General features: G+C 41.1%; 1 protein-coding gene across 4 annotated transcripts; it reads left to right on the top strand.

Annotated features, from left to right (window-relative positions):
- The first annotated feature begins 1457 nt into the window (after positions 1 to 1457).
- CCDC90B (coiled-coil domain containing 90B) lies at positions 1458 to 16670 on the top strand. 4 transcript variants are annotated; one of them, XM_002708472.5, is made up of 9 exons: positions 1458 to 1993; positions 2887 to 3006; positions 3886 to 3989; positions 9385 to 9486; positions 10122 to 10163; positions 10247 to 10318; positions 10417 to 10470; positions 12551 to 12665; positions 16173 to 16670. In XM_002708472.5, the coding sequence occupies exons 1-9, from the start codon at positions 1894 to 1896 to the stop codon at positions 16232 to 16234; spliced, it is 771 nt and encodes a 256-aa protein (XP_002708518.1). In that variant the 5' UTR covers positions 1458 to 1893; the 3' UTR covers positions 16235 to 16670. The 4 variants fall into 4 exon arrangements, with proteins under 4 accessions (XP_002708518.1, XP_017199835.1, XP_017199833.1 ...); XM_017344346.3 differs by having other exon boundaries at positions 1473 to 1627; XM_017344344.3 differs by lacking the exon at positions 1458 to 1993 and adding an exon at positions 2098 to 2322.
- Positions 16671 to 18666: the final 1996 nt, after the last annotated feature.

Raw genomic sequence — 18666 nt, 5'->3', positions numbered from 1 at the left:
CACTGGTTCACTCCCCAGATGGCCACAACAGCTGGAACTGCATCGATCCGAAGCCAGGAGCCAGGAGTTTCTTCCAGGTCTCCCACGCGGGTGCAGAGGCCCAAGGACTTGGGCCATCCTCTACTGCTATCCCAGGCCATAGCAGAGAGCTGGATCAGAAGAGGAGCAGCCAGGACTAGAACCGGCGCCCATATGGGCTGCTGGCGCTTCAGGCCAGGGCTTTAACCCGCTGCACCACAGCGCTGGCCCCGTAAAAAAATATTTTAACGATTGCATCAAATTGCAATGTGGAGCATTTCTGTGACTCATTGAATCACTTCTTTAAGATTTATCTATCCATTTGAAAATCTGAGTTAAAAAGAGAGAGGAGAGATATTTTATATCCTGGCTGGTTCACTCCTCCCTCAGATGGCTGCAGTGGCCAGGGCTGGGACAGACTGAAACCAGCAGCCAGGAGCTTCTTCCGGGTCTCCCATGTGAGTACTGGGGTCCAAACACTTGGGTCATCCTCCACTGCTTTCCCAGGTGCATTAACAGGAAGCTGGATCAGAAGTGGAGCAACTGGGACTTGAATCGATGCCCATATGGGATGCCAGTGCTACAGACAACAGCTTAACCCACCGTGTGACAACACTGGTCCCTTGAATCACTTCTGAATATTTACAATATTTTCAAACATCACAAAGGAAGCCATCATTGTAAAATATCTTGGCTACAGATGTGATTCTTTTCTTAGGCTAGGTTCTTAGAAGTGAAACTAGCTACTCACTTTTTAGTTTCATATGTATTATTGAATTGCTTTCCTAATAATATGTTGTAATAATTTACGCTTCTACCAGCAATGTTATACACCTAATTGCATATTTGCTAGCATTAAGAATTAATTTTTAAAAAATCTTTATAAGTAAAAATGGGGTAGTCTTATGTTTTGCTTTTTATTTTCTCCTGATGAGATTAAACTTTCAAAATTTTTCTGGTCCCAATTTTAAAAATAGCTGTTTCTGTTTCATCCCCATGAATTATGTGTTAAAGCCCTTGCTGGAAGGAATAAAGTTCTTTCTCCTTTTAAATGTGCCTCAGTGCTTACAACGACACTTATTATTTAGCTGATTCATAATATTTTGAATATACACAAGTAGGAAACTTAGTGTTTCACCGTTTAGAGCCTGGTGAGAATAAATAAGCCACTAAACGGCTAACGGTTGTGTGTGGCTTCAGGATTCATGAAGAACACTCATGTACATGAGTGCTTTTGAGCAGCACAACTACGCAGCATCTTCAGAAGATAAACGGTGAAAACTTATGTCCACTGGAGGAGCCAGAGGAACCATTTCCCCAGAGGCATCAAAGCCACTAAATTCAGTTGGTCCTCCTGTGCGCCAGGGGGCGAACTAGCAAGAGTGAACCGCTCACTGGCCCACAATTGCCAGGTTTCGTGGGTTCCGAGTACGCGGCCTCCCAGAATGCTCAGCGATAGAGGCCTTCAGAGCCCAGGTAGCGGTGCGGATAGACATAACCACCGCTCCGTAGAATAGCCTGTCTCGGGCCGATTTGGAGGCTCTTCGTGTACCTTTCAGGAAACGGGCACCGGAAAGGTTCTCCGATAGGATCCCACTTTCTTAGCGCGGTAACGGCGTGCACAGGTCGGGAAGGGCGGTGGGAGAAGTGGAGCAGCTCTAAATCATGCTCGTTAACAGTGGGTCCACCCGTGAAGAGGCCCAGCTTCGCGGCACCGCGATGCGCGCCTGCGCGGACGGGCGGGGCAGCGTGCCTGTGACAGGCTGAGAACTACATTTCCCAGCATTCGTATTGTACCAGAACTACCTTGCCCGAAAGCCTGTGCGAAATTCAGGCCGTCTTCCGCCGCCTCCCTCACCGGAAAACTGCGGGGACATGAGGAGTGCCTGGGTTTGGCGACTTCTGCGCTCGAAAAGCAGCGTGGGCGATTGGTTGTCAGCCCCCCACAGCCGTTTCTCGCCGCTCTTCCGGCGAGGTGAGACAAGGCGCCGTGCCACGCTGCCCGCGGGCTCCGTGGGGAGACAGTCCTGCTCGGGCGGGCGGGAGGCGGAGGCGCCACGCCTTCTCCCCAGCCTCCCTGGATGGACCCGTGGGGCGGGGACCAGGAAGAAGCCGCCTTCCTCTTCGGAGCGCTATCCCCGGAGGTTCTGGGCTCCTCTCTTGGCCGAATCCCTTTTCTGTGTCACCTGAGGCCGAGTGTCTCTTTGGAAGCGCCCAGGTTTTTTTGCGGCCTGTTGAAATTTAGACTGTTACTTGCGTGGTGGCCCCAAGCCGTTTTTTTGTAGACCGCATCATGCATTTCCGGTCAGGTCAGCTTTATTATCGCTGTAATTCCCAGCACCTTGTAATCACGTAATAGCCGTTTAAGAAGGAAAAGGGGGAGAAAAAACAGTGCTGGAATCTATGGTGTCGGGCCAGTCGGCTTCCCTGTTAGCAGTGTGTCTTGAAGAGCTTCTGGCTTTGTTTTTGAGACAATTTGTGTTGTTTTGCCCGTTGTTTGATTTTACGAACAGCGGGTCGAGACCGCAGTTGTTGGCCCTCCATAGGGTTGCTGGTTGGCTGCCTGAGTCATTGACAAGGACTTTGGTTCATGTGTAGATGTTCAGTATACACAAAATTGAGTGTTCTTGGAGAAACCTTAAGTATTCCTCCCTACAGTTAGTATTTGTTGAATGTTTACTGTGTACAGGGTAATAGCAGACTTTTCAGATAAAAGAAGGATGCAGATGCGTTAAGTTGCCTGAGGTTATAGAATTCCTAATTAGAAGACCTGGAACTATGTTATAGATAAGGTGAATGAATGCTTTAGAAGCTAAACTGATACCTCTGTCGGTTATTAGCCATAAAACAACACTGTCTTGTCTTCAGGTTTCTTGACCACCACAAACAAGGAAGGCTATGACAGGCGGCCAGTGGACATAACTCCTTTAGAACAAAGGAAGTTAACTTTTGATACCCATGCATTGGTTCAGGACTTGGAAACTAATGGTAAGAAACATTGGTACCTTTTGAAAGAAGAAAATTAAAAGTACTAATCTAGTAATTTACCTAAAGACACTGTCATTATTATGAACAGTTAAGAGTAGCTATTTAAATAGAAATACAACCCATACATAATGTACAATCATGAAAAACAATAGTGTTTGAAGAATATTTACTGCTATAAGGAATGCTCAATATGTTAAAAAATAATTTTATAAAACTGCAGAATAATTCCACTTAAATAAGAAAGGAAAAATCTAGAAGTGAAAATATACAGGAATAATTTTTAAAAGTCAAAGAACAAATGCACTAAAATGTGTGATAGGGCAGAGAAAGTTAATTAATATGAGAATGAGACATGTAAATTTAGCATGTGATAAAGGAGGCACTATAAGTGAGATACATGAGAAATGACTAGTTGTGGAAAAAAATATAATAGATCCTCTATTGAAAACTAAATGTAAAAGAGTTCTTAGGAATCAACAAGAAATTCATCAATTTTATAGAAAAATGGACAAAGGTTATCAATAAGCAGCACACAGAAAATTAAATAACCACAAGTACATGTAAAAATGCTTAATCTCACTACAAACAAGGAAATGAAAACTTAATACAAAGTAAAATAGCAGTACAGTACTATTTTTAATGCCAATTACACACTCAAACCTAGTGATATCCATAGTTAATATAGATGGAAGATATATATCAGTGAGAATTTAAATTCTTGAATGCTTTTGGGGAATAATTTAGCACTATTTGTCAAGTGTTTAATTGTAAACATTTTTTTAAAAGTTAAAACAGTTTAAATGTTCAGTAGTTATTCTGTCTATTCTGATCAAAATATCTGCTTTTAAAACAATGCAAATACTAGTTTTCTGCTTACAGGATTTGACAAAGCACAAGCAGAAACAATTGTATCAGCATTAACCACTTTATCAAATGTCAGCCTGGATACTATCTATAAGGAGATGGTCACTCAAGCTCAACAGGTAATTCATTTTTCTTTGTTCTGACAATTTTATTAAACAATCTTTTTCATAACTACATTTCTGTCCACCTACCTGCCTTCAAAATTCAGTTGTATCTCTGTTTTTCTCTATAAAAGCACCACACCAAAAAAGAACCTTTCATAAAGTCACTATCTAGAGACTGAAGAGTTAGAATAGTCACAGGATTCATTTTTTTAAAAAGATTTATTTGTAAGTCAGAGTTAGAGAGCTCTTCCATCTCTTGGTTTACTCCCCAAGTGGCTGCAACAGCCAGGGCTGAGCTAAACTGGAGCCAGGAGCTTCATGACGGTCTGCGCTTTTCCCAGGCCATTAGCAGGGAGCTGGATCAGAAGTGGAGCAGCCAGAACACGAACTGGCACCCCTATTTGATGCCAGCATTATAGGTAGGGCTTTACCTACTACACCACAATGCTAGTCCCACAAGATTCTGTAAACAGAGAATAGAATTTTGCCAAATCTTTGATTTTTTTTTTTAAGATTTATTTATTTATTTGAAGGTCAGAGTTACACAGAGAGAGAGAGGCAGAGAGAGAGAGAGAGATTTTCCATCACTGTTTATTCCCCAATTGGCTGTAACCGCCAGAGCTGAGCCAATCCAAAACCAGGAGCCAGGAGCTTCTTCTGGGTCTCCCACGTGGGTACAGGGGCCCAAGAACTTGGGCTGTCTTCTACTGCTTTTCCAGGCCATAGCAGAGAGCTGGATTGGAAGTGGAGCAGCCAGGACTAGAACTGGTGCCCATATGGGATGCCAGCACTGCAGGCGGTGGTTTTACCTTCTATGCCATCTTTGATTTTATGTAATGATTACGTTTGAATCATGACCTGTGGTGGGCTATTAATAAAACAACTTTTCTTCCTAGAAAGACTGCCACAGTAGAAGAGTTAACCTGTTTTACTGCTGTCATATATATTCTGGCTGATTTTCATAGACTTAGAAAATGGAAAGGAACTTACATGGCTGGGAAGGACTTCATAAATTATCTGCCTATGATGCTTTAATTTGTATATATAAATCCTTTAAGTCAACATATATAAATCCTTTTAGTTAAATGTTGCAATTTATTATGGATTTAAGATATAAGAGGCTGGATACTTTTCATATATGAATCAATCTCTAACAACCTTGAGGATGTAGGCAAAATTCTGCTTTTGTCTTTGTCTTGGCTCAGAAAGGCTGAAAATTTTGCAAGAGTTTTTATTGCGGTAAAAACTTTAATTTTTCAAATTTAGGTTTCTCTCATAAATATTTCATAGCACAGAAAATTTAGGGTTTCTTACATAAAATTATAATCTCTTGCATAAAATTTCATTAGTTTAAGAGTCATGGAGGATCAAAAGCTTTTAAGGATTTTTACTGTTGCTTTTTCTTTCCATTTCTCTCTCTCCATCTCTCTCTGTGTGTCTCTTGATCTCTCGCGGTTTTTTTGTTTTGTTTTGTTTTTTTGTTTTTTTAAGGATTTTGTTTATTTGAGAGGTAGAGTTACAGACAATGAGAGGGAGAGACAGAGAGAAAGGTCTTCCATCCGTTGGTTCACTCCCTAAATGGCCACAACGGCTGGAGGTGCACCGATCTAAGGCCGGAGGACAGGTGCTTCTTCCGGGTCTCCCACATGGGTGCAGGAGCCCGGGGACTTGGGCCATCTTCTGCTGCTTTCCCAGGCCCTAGCAGAGAGCTGGATTGGAAGAGGGGTGGCCAGGACTAGAGCCAGCGCCCATATGGGATGCCGGCGCTGCCGGTGGGGGATTAACCTACTGCTCCACAGCGCTGGCCTCTCGCTCTCTCTCTTACACTCTCCTTCTCCCTCTTTTCCTTCTTCAACCCTTCCCTCCGGTCTGGTTTCCCACAGTAAATCTTTTCCCTTACTCCAGTGTTTGGTGTGTTTTATGTCAGCCTTACATAGGTGCCGGGACTCGGATCCAGGCTCCCCCAGGGGAGCTCTCCCTTCAGGGATCTCTGATCTGCCTTTGGGTCCTAGATTTCTGCGAGTCACAAAACACACCCCAGAACTCCTTCCGTGCCACCAAATGCTTCATGATGTCCACTCACACACCGGCCTTCCAATTTCTGAGTGTACACGAGGTGATAATGGAACGAACCAAGGCCTTCACCAACCAAGCAGTCAACCAAATGCTGCTACAGGGATATACTTGGCTCCCCATCCAGGAGATAGTGGCTTGAGACAACGCCCCACGACAGCAGAGTACCTTGTCGCCCAATGTTAGCAGAAAGCAGCTCTAAAGACGGATCATCATCCCTCTACCCCTCCTGGAATTTTGAGGCTAATATTTTTCCCATACAACTCTTGCTTTATAAAAAACAAAAGGGGAGAATGTTAGTAAAATGGTGCAGTCTTTTCTATGGCATGATCTACACCCTGGTCTCCATCCTAGGCTCTAGCTCCCACCACCATTGCTGGAAGCCAGATGACCACACGGCCCAACCACTGGTGTCAGCTCCACCCCCATCCTAATTGGATTCACTGCTCCTACTTCCCTGCCTGCCCCTCAATGCTGCTACTTCCCTGCCTGCCCCCCAGCAAAGGTTTAAGAGGACTTGTTCCTGAATACGTGGCTCTTTCTCAATCTCTCAGTCTCTCTCTTGATCTTTCTCTTACACTCTCCTTCTCCCTCTTTTCCTTCTTCGACCCTTCCCTCTGGTCTGGTTTCCCCCCCCAATAAATCCTTTTCTTTAAAAAAAAAGATTTTTATTGTATTCTCCAATCAGATATTCAGAATTGAAATAGTCAACTCCAGTGTTTAACTTATCTTTAAATTTTGTATATGTATCATTTTAGCTTAATTTGTTCAGGGTCATAGCAGACTACTAAGTCCACCAAAGAAAAAGCCAAGCATTTAATTCCTGAAAGCCTTGAGCTATCCTGAAAAAAAACTGTACCAGGCTATAAGCTTTTTATGTTGACCTGTATGAATGCTTTTTAAGATTCATTTATTTATTTGGAAGATAGTAATGGAGACAGATCGATCTTCCATCTGCTAGTTCACTTCTCAAATGGCACAACAGCCAGGGCTGAGCCAGTCTGAAGCCAGGAGCCAGGAGCTTCTTCAGGTCTTAATTTTTTTTGAGATTTATGTATTTATTTGAAAGGCAGAGTTACAGAGAAGCAGAGGCAGAGAGAGAAGGAGAGAGAAACATTTTCCATCTGCTGGTTCACTCACCAGGTGGTCACAATGGCTAGCGCTGGGCCGATCCAAAGCCAGGATTAACATTAAAGTGAGGGGATGGCGCTGTGGCCTATCTGCCTGCAGCACCCACAACCCATTTGGGTGCCGGTATGTGTCTTGGCTGCTCCTCTTCTGATCCAGCTCTCTCCTATGGCCTGGGAAAGCAGTGGAAGATGGCCCAAGTTCTTGGGCCCCTGCAGCTGTGCGGGACTCATTAGAGATCCTCTCAGCTTGGGCTGTTGCAGCCATTTGGGGAGTGAACCAGCAGATGGAAGACCTTTCTGTAACTCTGCCTCTCAAGTAAATAAATGAATAAAATCTTTAAAAAATATATAAAGTGAAAATTTCCCCTCTACTTCAAAACATTAGGGTCAGACTACACTGCTTCAGCCATTAGATCCCTATCCCATTAATAATAATGGTATCTAACATTGAGTGCTAATCGTGTCAAGAACTCTTTTAACCTTATACGTAGGCCTGCACCGTGGCTCAATAGGCTAATCCTCTGCCTTGCGGCGCCGGCACACCAGGTTCTAGTCCCGGTCGGGGCGCCGGATTCTGTCCCGGTTGCCTCCCTTCCAGGCCAGCTCTCTGCTATGACCCGGGAGTGCAGTGGAGGATGGCCCAAGTCCTTGGGCCCTGCACCCGCATGGGAGACCAGGAGTAGCACCTGGCTCCTGGCTTCGGATCAGCGCAATGTGCCGGCCGCAGCGGCCATTGGAGGGTGAACCAACGGCAAAAGGAAGACCTTTCTCTCTGTCTCTCTCTCTCACTGTCCACTCTGCCTGTCAAAAAAAAAAAAAATTAACCTTATATGTAAATTATCTCATTTAACCTCAAAACAGCAGTAGTTATCATTACCAATTTGCCAAAAGGAGACCAAAGATGTTAAATAACTCATCCAAAGTCTCTCAGTAAACAGCACAGTTTGGATTCAAACAGAACTCTTAACTTCTGCACTTTGTGCCATCTGAAAGTTGTTCTTGCAGGTTTATACTTTAACTTCTACACCAAGACCAAACTGTTTCTTGGTCATGTGTTGGGAAGTATTACAGCTTCCCTTTTCTAAAACTCAAGTCAGTTTTGAAACAGTCCTTCTCACCTACATTGATCAGTGGGGAATTGCAACCCCAGCAAGGTACCCCGGTCATAAATTCCGATTTCAAAATGGGAATTAGAGTTAATGATCCTGTTCCTGTTTGAACTAACGTTTTATGTATAAACTATTAGTCATTTTTAAGGTTATACCCTCAACAGCTTTTTCTTTTGGCAAAGAGGGATAAATGATAAGTCAGCAAACTAATTTTAAAAGCTTAGTGGCAACAATTACATGAAGGAACTTCAAAAGCTCAAGGTAGATTTGCATTGTCTTGTAATTTATTTTTTTCCCAAGAACTCCTTTTTGCCCCTTCAAATTTCTTGGAAATCATTTCAACAAAAATGTCCTTCTTTAATAAAGCAGAAGGTTATAATTTTATCATGTACTGGCCACCTTTTCTTTTTTGATTGAGTTAGAGAGACAGAGAGAAAGGTCTTCCTTCCATTGGTTCACCCCCCCAAATGGCCACTACAGCCAGAGCTACTCCGGTCCGAAGCCAGGAGCCAGGAGCTTCCTCCTGGTCTCCCATGCGGGTGCAGTTGCCCAAGCACTTGGGCCATCCTCCACTGCTTTCCCGGGCCACAGCAGAGAACTGGACTGGAAGAGGAGCAACAGGGACTAGAACCTGGCACCCATATGGGATGCCAGCACCGCAGGCAGAGGATTAACCAAGTGAGCCACAGCACCGGCCCTACCTTTTCTTTCATATATTCTTTCCAGTGCCAAATATGGGAGAGATACACAGGAACTTTAAACAAAATTAAAATCCAGATTCTTATCCAATTCCTTGGCGAATCTTCCAATTGTAGAAAATCCCTTAAAATCATAGTAACAAAAGATAAAACCCTTTCCCTAAAGGTATTTAGAAAAAATTATTTGTTCAGGGACTAGACATTTTTTAGAAATTCTTTTCATTAAAAGCCCTATACATTTTTATATATATATATATAATACATACTATGTAAATTTTAAGCAAGCAACATCCTACCCTGTAGCATGTTAACAAACTGTTTTCAATTTCATGTAAACAATTCCATAAATGAAAGGATGGCATTCCATAAATCACTAGGTTATTTTTACTTTGTCTTCTAGGAAATAACAGTACAACAGTTAATGGCTCATTTGGATTCTATCAGGAAAGATATGGTCATCCTAGAGAAAAGTGAATTTGCAAATCTAAGAGCAGAGAATGAGGTAATACAAGTCCTAATTTATTACCAAAAAACCACAATCTCACAAGTGTCCTACTTGGTTAATAAGGCCAAATAACAATTTTACATGGTTATTAAGCAGTTAAGTTTTTAGATTAAAAAATATACTGTTTAACCATACCTAGTATTTTTATATGTAAATGATAATTTGTATACTGAAGAATAAGAGTTATATTTTATACATAGAAAAATTACATAAAAGGAAAAATCTGAGCTGTGTTATGGAATCAGATTTCTAGTATATTTTATGTTAATGTTCTCAGGGGTGAAAGAAATATATCATGTTCTATTTTATTTGATACTGCACTAATTGCCTTTGTCACTTAAGAGAAATATCTTTTTTATAATTAGATGAAAAATTTAAGTTATATAATTTGCTAGCTGAAATTTTTTTTAATTTAGAAAATCATATTTCAGAAGCAGATTTGAATACTGAAGAAATGTTCTAAGTTTTATTCAAAGAAATTTTCTGAATATGATTGTTTTTTTCTTTATCAAATTCTGTATTAGATGTCCCAATTCAAATTTGCTAATCCAGAGTTTTAGATTTTTAATACAGATCATAATATGTGCTCTTATTTTAATGCTAATTGTATGTGGTCTCTGTCTTATGCTTAGAAAATGCAAATTGAATTGGACGAGGTTAAGCAACAACTAATGGTAAGTGAAATTTGTATTTTCCACTTTGAGAAACAAAACTCATTACAAGATCATCTGTTGAAATATTTTCATTTTTTTTAAAGCATGAAACTAGTCGAATCAGAGCAGATAATAAATTGGACATCAACCTTGAAAGGAGCAGAGTAACAGATATGGTAATATATTTTTAAATATACTTTCCTTGTTATTCCTTCCTGTTAGTGTTTTTTAGTCTTTTCTTTTTGTTAATGTCCTGCTGCTTTATATCCTTCAGTTTACAGATCAAGAAAAGCAACTTATGGAAGCAACCACAGAATTTACCAGAAAGGTAAGGTAGTATGTAGAAATTTCTCTTTTGTATATTTTTTGTGTCTTGTATAACTTCTTCTACTGTATCAGTTTAAAGACTTCAGCTTAAAGACTTTGGCCGTCTTCCACTGCCTTTCCAGGCCATAGCAGAGAGCTGGATCAGAAGTGGAGCAGCCGGGACTTGAATCAGTGCCCATATGGGATGCCAGCACTGCAGTCCAGGGCCTCAACCCACTGTGCCACAGCGCCAGCCCCTGTATCGGTTTAGACTTTAAAAAGCCAGCACTGTAGAATTCATGATTGCTTCATAGCTGTTATAGTTAGCACTTTTGGGAAAGCTGCCATCAAACAGGGTTGTGCATGAGCTGTGACACAGTAAGAAAGAATCAAGCTTTCTGCAAATAGTACTTTCTTAAACTATTTTTATATAGAAAATATCTTTTTTAAAAGACAAAGATTCACTATTAATGTTTCACAATTGGTATTTAAATAAATACCTAGGATTAAATATCTTAAAAGTTTTTTTATTTAATTTTTTTTAATTTAAGATTTATTTACTTATTTAAAAGGCAGAGTTACAGAGAGGCAGAGAGAGAGGTCTTCCACCCACTGGCTCACTTCCCAAATGGCCACAATGGCTGGAGCTGGGCCGATCCAAAGCCAGTAGCCTGGAGTTTTGCCAGGTCTCCCATGCAGGTGTGGGGGCCCAAGACTTGGACCATCTTCCACTGCTTTCCCAGGCCACAGCAGAGAGCTGGATTGGAAGTGGAGCAGCCAGGACTTCAAACAGCACCCATAAGGAATGCCGGCACTGCAGGCAGCAGCTTTACCTGCTACGCCTCAGCGCCGGCCCCAAAAGTTTTTTTTTTTTAATTATAGTAAATATTTATTACAATAGCACCAGATACCATTTTACATTCTTTAATTAGATCTTCAGTACTATTCCTATTTTACCAATTTGGAAAATGAGACAGAGAGGTTAAGGGTCATACAACCTGTTAAGTGGTAAAACTGGGATAAGAACATGGATTCTTTACCCTGTACTCAGGAACTACTACTACTTTCTCTATAATCCTAGTAATCATTACTTAATCTCTGGTACTTGAGTATGTCATCATTCTGACTCAGCCTAGTCATTAGACTTCGTTCTTGCTCATTATGGAAAGAAGGTCCCATTTGTCCTTTCAAGGACCCTGTTTTCTTATACTTCTTAGTCAAATAAAGGAGATAAACAATGAAATTGGCAAATTTACTCACAACTTTTTTTTTTTTTTTTTTTTTTTGACAGGCAGAGTGGATAGTGAGAGAGACAGAAAAGTCTTCCTTTTACCATTGGTTCACCCTCCAGTGGCCGTCGCGGCCAGCACGCTGCAGCCGGCGCACCGTGCTGATCTGAAGGCAGGAGCCAGGTGCTACTCCTGGTTTTCCATGCGGGTGCAGGGCCCAAGCACTTGGGCCATCCTCCACTGCACTCCCTGGCCACAGCAGAGAGCTGGCCTGGAAGAGGGGCAACCGGGACAGAATCCGGTGCCCCGACTGGGACTAGAACCTGGTGTACCGACGCCGCAAGATGGAGGATTAGCCTATTGAGCTGCGGCACCGGCCTAATTTCTGAGTACTAGATACCATCTTATTTGTCCTCTCCACCCCTTATGCCATATACATGTGGTATTCAGTGTTGCCCCTCAGGTATATCTAGCAGTTACTTTGGTGTCAGTTCATGTTGTAAACCTCAGTTTCTTTTACAGAATACATGTAATATTTTAAGCATTAAAATCTTAAGGACTTGACACACATAAAGGGATAACTATGGAGCTAAATTTTTTGCTACTTTAGATCATCATATTTTGGGTCTCAAATTATTTCTTTTGAGATTTTTAGTAGGCTATGCTTAGTATCTGAGAATACTAAGAAATAATGTGCAAATTAGAAAATTGAAGAATGTAATTTGTCACTTTGCAGTGCTCATTTATTTTATTTTAATATCACTGATTTTACTGTTTGCCAGATTTAGACTTTTGTAATGCAGTTATAAGCCACGATATTTTTATCCAAAACACAGGGACAAAATTTAGTTTGTTTATTTTTATTTACTACAGGATACTCAAACCAAAAGTGTTATTTCGGAGATCAGCAATAAAATTGACACTGAAATTGCTTCCTTAAAAACACTGATGGAATCTAACAAACTTGAGACAATCCGTTACCTTGCAGGTAAGACTGCTTTTCAGAGAAACAATTTACAGTCATTTAATTTTCAGAATTGTTTGTTCCTGCTTCCTCAGGTAACCATGCCAGCCCAGCAAAAAAAAGTAGGAGCCATAACATTTTCCTTTATTGCTTGGTCTCCTGTAGTGCTTATAGGAAGAGGTTCCAGTCTCAGAATATTAGAAACAGGCAACTGTGTAACTTACTAAGGGAAAAAAGTGTTTGAACATCAAAAAACCATAAAAACAAAATGATTATTCCACCATGAAAATTTTCTTCTTATTGCTTATGCTCTTTTATAGGATTTGCAGGGAGTTCGATCACTAAAACAGAGGCAATAAAAACCATAATATGGCAGGGGATGGGGTGGGTAACCTCTTACCTTGAACCAACTGATTGAGCACAGCTGCTGCCCAAATATTAATTTGTCACATATGGGACTCTACAGGGGCCATCTTATCTGACAATTACAGGTCCTCAGGAAGAATATCGTAATCAAGTAGTAATTATAATTATAAACTGTTCATATAATTCAGAAGCAGTGAAAGTTCCAAATCTTCTCTTGTGTTTTTATGTTTCTAGGCTAATTATTTTGTATGTTAAATTCCTCAAAAACGGCCGGCGCCGCGGCTCACTAGGCTAATCCTCCGCCTAGCGGTGCCGGCACACCAGGTTCTAGTCCCGGTTGGGGCGCCGGATTCTGTCCCGGTTGCCCCTCTTCCAGGCCAGCTCTCTGCTGTGGCCAGGGAGTGCAGTGGAGGATGGCCCAGGTGCTTGGGCCCTGCACCCTATGGGAGACCAGGAAAAGCACCTGGCTCCTGGTTCCTGCCATCAGATCAGTGCGGTGCGCCGGCTGCGGCGGCCATTGGAGGGTGAACCAACGGCAAAAGGAAGACCTTTCTCTGTCTCTCTCTCTCTCTCTGTCCACTCTGCCTGTCCAAAAAAAAAAAAAAAAAAAATTCCTCAAAAAAAAATCATTACAGTAGACTCTGCAACTTTGTTGAATTTAGCCAAATATCTTAAATATCTTCCCCCATTAATATAACTTGTTTTATTAGAAAGTGTAGTATTCCACTGGATGAAAATACATTATCCAGCCCTTTTATTAACAGAAATTCCCAGTTGTTCATTATTAGGAAGATACTGCATTGAACACCCATATACATGTGTGTACCTTAAAATGTGAATGGAAAATAAAATTAAAAGATAAGTTTAAGGGGCAGTCATGTAACCTAGTAGTTAAAACATGCATCCTACATCAAAGTATCTTGGTTTAATACCCACCTCTAGTTCCCAGTTCCATTTTCCAGCAATATAGACCCTGGAAAGCTGCAACTGAAGTAGTTGAATCCCGGCCAGTCATATAAGAGACCTGGTATGAGTTCCCAGCTGCTGGCTTTGACCCAGCCTATGCCTGGCTATTACACATTTTGGGAGTGACCCTGTAGAGCTTAATGTGCTCTTTCTTTCCACACTTTAAAAAGTTTTTAAAACTGTTGCTAAATCCTCTGAAATTGGAGACATCAGCTCAGTAGTAGTAGAAATCTTCCATTTCTCTTGGAGAAAAAGTCATTATCAAATTAATAAATTTTAAAAATTATTTGAGACTCAGATCACTGTTAGCAAGTGGCAAGAACTATAAGAAAATAGCCATTTCCATTTAGTATGTGGTATTGTGGCAGCTTCTGTTCTGGGTAGATAAGTAGTAATAAAAGTTAGTGTTTATGGTGAGGGGAGGTTGGCGTTGTGGTATAATGAGTAAAGCCACTGCCTGCAGCACCGGCATCCCATATGGACACTGGTTCATGTCCTGGCTCCTCCACTTCCTATCCAGCCCCCTGCTAATGGCCTGGGGAAAGCAGCAGCAGGTGGCCCAACAGTTAACAGTTTGGGATGACTCCATAGTTAGCACAGCCAAGAAATAAAAGCTGAAATAACAGCAACAGTAAATGAGAAATTTTGATGCAAAACCAGTTGTGTATTTTAATAAAGAAAAGATTTGATAATATAAGACTTAATATTTTAGCTCTTAAACTAGCAAAGATTAGTACCACTGACATAGCACTATGCAGCTTGCCTTTTTTTTTTTTTTGACAGGCAGAGTGAACAGTGAGAGAGAGAGACAGAGAAAAAGGTCTTCCTTTGCCATTGGTTCACCCCACAATGGCCGCTGCGGCCAGCACAACGTGCTGATCCGTAGCCAGGAGCCAGGTGCTTCTCCTGGTCTCCCATGCGGGTGCAGGGCCCAAGGACTTGGGCCATCCTCCACTGCACTCCCGGGCCACAGCAGAGAGCTGGACTGGAAGAGGGTCAACCGGGACAGAATCCAGCACCCTAACGGGACTAGAACCCACTGTGCCGGCGCCACTAGGCGGAGGGTTAGCCTATTGAACCGTGGCACCGGCCAACTATGCAGCTTTGAAAAAATGACAAATTAGGTTGAATCTCTCAGGTGTCCTGTATAAAGATAACAAAATGGCTTTAAAAAAAAAAAAAGGCAGCTTTAGAGTCAGATACAACCAGTCATGAATCCTGGCTCCACTTAGCAAAAACTTTGGGTTTGTTGTTTCATGTGTACAATGGATGTAATACCATTTATCTCCTAGGTCTTTAATTATTGTTATTAAGGTATATGTAGTATGTGTATGTATTGCCCAGAACACTATTTGACACATGGTGAATGGCAGGACCAAATGGGATAATGTTGCCTGCTGGCAGTAAGCTAAAACATCTTAGTGTTAGTCTTTCTTCTCAATGTCCACCTTCCCTGTATGTTTTTAGAACTAATCCAATTTCTTAAAATTAAGGAAATATTATGTATTCGGTCATAAGTTTGCCTCATATCTCATATTCTCCATTTTAAAAATTCTCCTGTGCCTAATTAAATAAATTGGAAACTAGGCTGTTCCTAAAAGCCTCATTCAGAATGTAGCTGGAAGAACAAAGATTTTCTATCCAAAATGATATAAAAAGCAAGTGATAAATTAACTTTTTTAAAAACCTAATACTTTTCTGGCCATTTTGTCTATGTCATTGAAATTTTTAAAAAGGATTTTCATTAACATTTCATTTTTTTGAGACATTATTTTAAAATGTACTGAAAAGGCAATTCAGATTTTCCTCTAAGTTATGAATAGTCTACTAGCTTAACTACATGATTTATAATATAGGTAAAATAGCTTTCATTTATTATTAGATCTGAAATTAGGGTTTATAATTAGTCATTAAAAATACAAATGACTCTAAATATTATTTATAGAGTGACATATAGTCTGCATTTTTGAATTATCATTCTCTATTGAAATATAGGAAGCTTTTTAAGAATTGGCATTAATCTTGCCCTTAAGGATATCTTTTATCCTTAATTTTCTAGGGAATGAAAAACATACAGTACAAATTAGTTGGATTTCTTTTTTTACTTTTTGTTTAAATTGAAGGTAGCAGGCCTGTGTCTCTACAAAATAGTCTCAAATATATAACTTGTAACAGTTTTTTTTTTTCTCCCCCTCCCAGCATCAGTGTTTACTTGCCTGGCAATATCATTGGGATTTTATAGAATCTGGAAGTACTACTAATGCTCCTCTGCCGCTGCCATCGACTTCTTTGAACACTAAGCCAGAATACATTTTCTTTGAACATTATCATTTGTACCAGAAACTTACCACAAGATTATTCAAAGTGTATGATGACTAAAGAGAAATATTTTAGAATGGGAAGAGATATTTTGTTGGTATTTCATGTGTGTATTTTATTATGTTGAAAAGCTGTCATTCCCACCTGATTTATTTGAAATAGAAGGGCATTTTGTCCTTATTCTTTCAATAGTTCATAGGAACTAGACCAGTTTTCTTATGTTTGAACTGTTGTAAATCATGTAAGATTTCATTGTTGGAAAACTACTACCTAACCTTCCCTTATTCCCCACCCTTATAGGATTTAACTTTCCTGATAACTTCTGCAATTATATTTTTATAGACTATAAAATATTATTAAACAGTTGTTTAGAAAGTATCTAGCTATAGTTTTTTTTTTGTAATGAACTAAAATTTTAAAATGTGCTTTAGTACAAGTGAATAACTGTGAAATTTGTAGAGTTCATCTAATTATTACATGTATTTAATATTTTTTCATACAAAAACCAGTTTATCCCATTTAAACCAGTATAAGTTAACCAAGCTCAAATTCATTACATAAAGCACAGCTTTTTTTAATGATTAGTTTAAATTCAGCAAATATATATAGAAACTCATAAGGAAATTTCATTTTTGTTTTTTATTGGATGTATTGACTTATATATAATACCTATACTCATTTACTTCTTTTTTTATTTACAGGCAGAGTGGACAGTGAGAGAGAGAGACAGAGAGAAAGGTCTTCCTTTGCCGTTGGTTCACCCTCGCACCGCGCTGATCTGAAGGCAGGAGCCAGGCCCTTATCCTGGTCTCCCATGTGGGTGCAGGGCCCAAGGACTTGGGCCATCCTCCACTGCACTCCCAGGCCACAGCAGAGAGCTGGACTGGAAGAGGGTCAACTGGGACAGAATCCGGCGCCCCGACCGGGACTAGAACCTGGTGTGCCGGCACCAGTAGGCGGAGGATTAGCCTATTGAGCCGCAGCGCTGGCCTTCATTTACTTCTTAGTTCTTCAGCGTTACCCAGGTAAAGAAGTGATGGCCGAGAAGTGCTAAACATTTTAAAAGATTTCATGACTTGGCAACAGCTTTAAAATTTTGGTAGTGAATTATTCAAAATAACCTTGTCATTTGTTTAGCTATAAACAGGAACTTGGAGTATAGAGTAGTCAAGAGATTGGCCCATCTGGTCCAGTGAGTGTGTAAAAATTAGAAGATTGTCTTCTGTCTTCAAAGAACTTATGCTGGAGCAAGCATTGGGGCGCACTGGGTTAAGCTACTGCCCGCTATGCTGGCATCTCTATTGAGTGCCTGGGTCAAGGCCCAGCTACTCCTTTCCAGTCCAGTTTCCTGCTAATGCACCTATGAGGGCAGCAGAAATGATGACCCCAATACTTTGGCCTCTGCCACCTATCTTGGAGATGAAGTTGGAATTCCTGGCTCCTTAACCAGATATGACATTTGCCCACTTAACCAAGATGATGGCCTGCTAGGTACTCAACAACACAGTGCAAATTGGCTATCTCAGAGGTGAACCAGAGGTTGCACCAAAGGTGAACATGGTTTCATTCTCATGGAACTCAACAATCTTAGTGTAGAAGAGAGACATTAAACAATCAGTCAAAGGAACTAAAATATTAAAAGGAAATTGTTTCCTTCATGTGAAGGAAGTTATCACTCTTGTTCCCTTGTCTACACTGCCCTAGGTCAACTAAAATGACTTATCCACAACTGAAAATTTGGAAGGAGAAATGGCTCAAGCAGCTCAGCCACTTTGTCCACACATCTAACCTAAGCAGAGAATATTCATTCCATTTTTTTTTTTTAAGATTTATTTATATATTTGAAAGTCAGAGTTACACAGAGAGAGAGAGAGAGAGAGAGAGAGAGGTCTTCCACCCAATGTTTCACTCCTTAGATGGCCGCAACCGCCAGAGCAGTGCCGATCCAAAGCCAGTAGCCAGGTACTTCTTCCAGGCCTCCCATGTGGGTGCAGGGGCCCAAGGACTTGGGCCATTCTGTACGGCTTTCTCAGGCCATAGCAGAGAGCTGGATCGGAAGAGGAGCAGCCCAGTCTTGAACTGGTGCCCATATGGGATGCCGGGGCTTCAGGCCAGGGCGTTAACCTGCTGCGCCACAGTGTTCTGTTCCTATGCCAACAGGCTCTACTTCTGCTGAGTGAGGCCTGCCCATTTACTTATGCTTGAGACAGGGTATACCTCTCCAACTCTGGAGTTCAGTGATAGGAACCTTATTAGACTGAAGAGAAAAACCGTGCCGGCGCCGCGGCTCACTAGGCTAATCCTCCGCCTTGCGGCGCCGGCACACCGGGTTCTGGTCCCGGTTGGGGTGCTGGATTCTGTCCCGGTTGCCCCT

Source organism: Oryctolagus cuniculus, chromosome 1, assembly GCF_964237555.1.
Source record: "Oryctolagus cuniculus chromosome 1, mOryCun1.1, whole genome shotgun sequence".
NCBI classification, from domain to species: domain Eukaryota; kingdom Metazoa; phylum Chordata; class Mammalia; order Lagomorpha; family Leporidae; genus Oryctolagus; species Oryctolagus cuniculus.
Note: the sequence above shows the minus strand (reverse complement) of the source record. Positions and strands in the feature narration are given on the sequence as shown.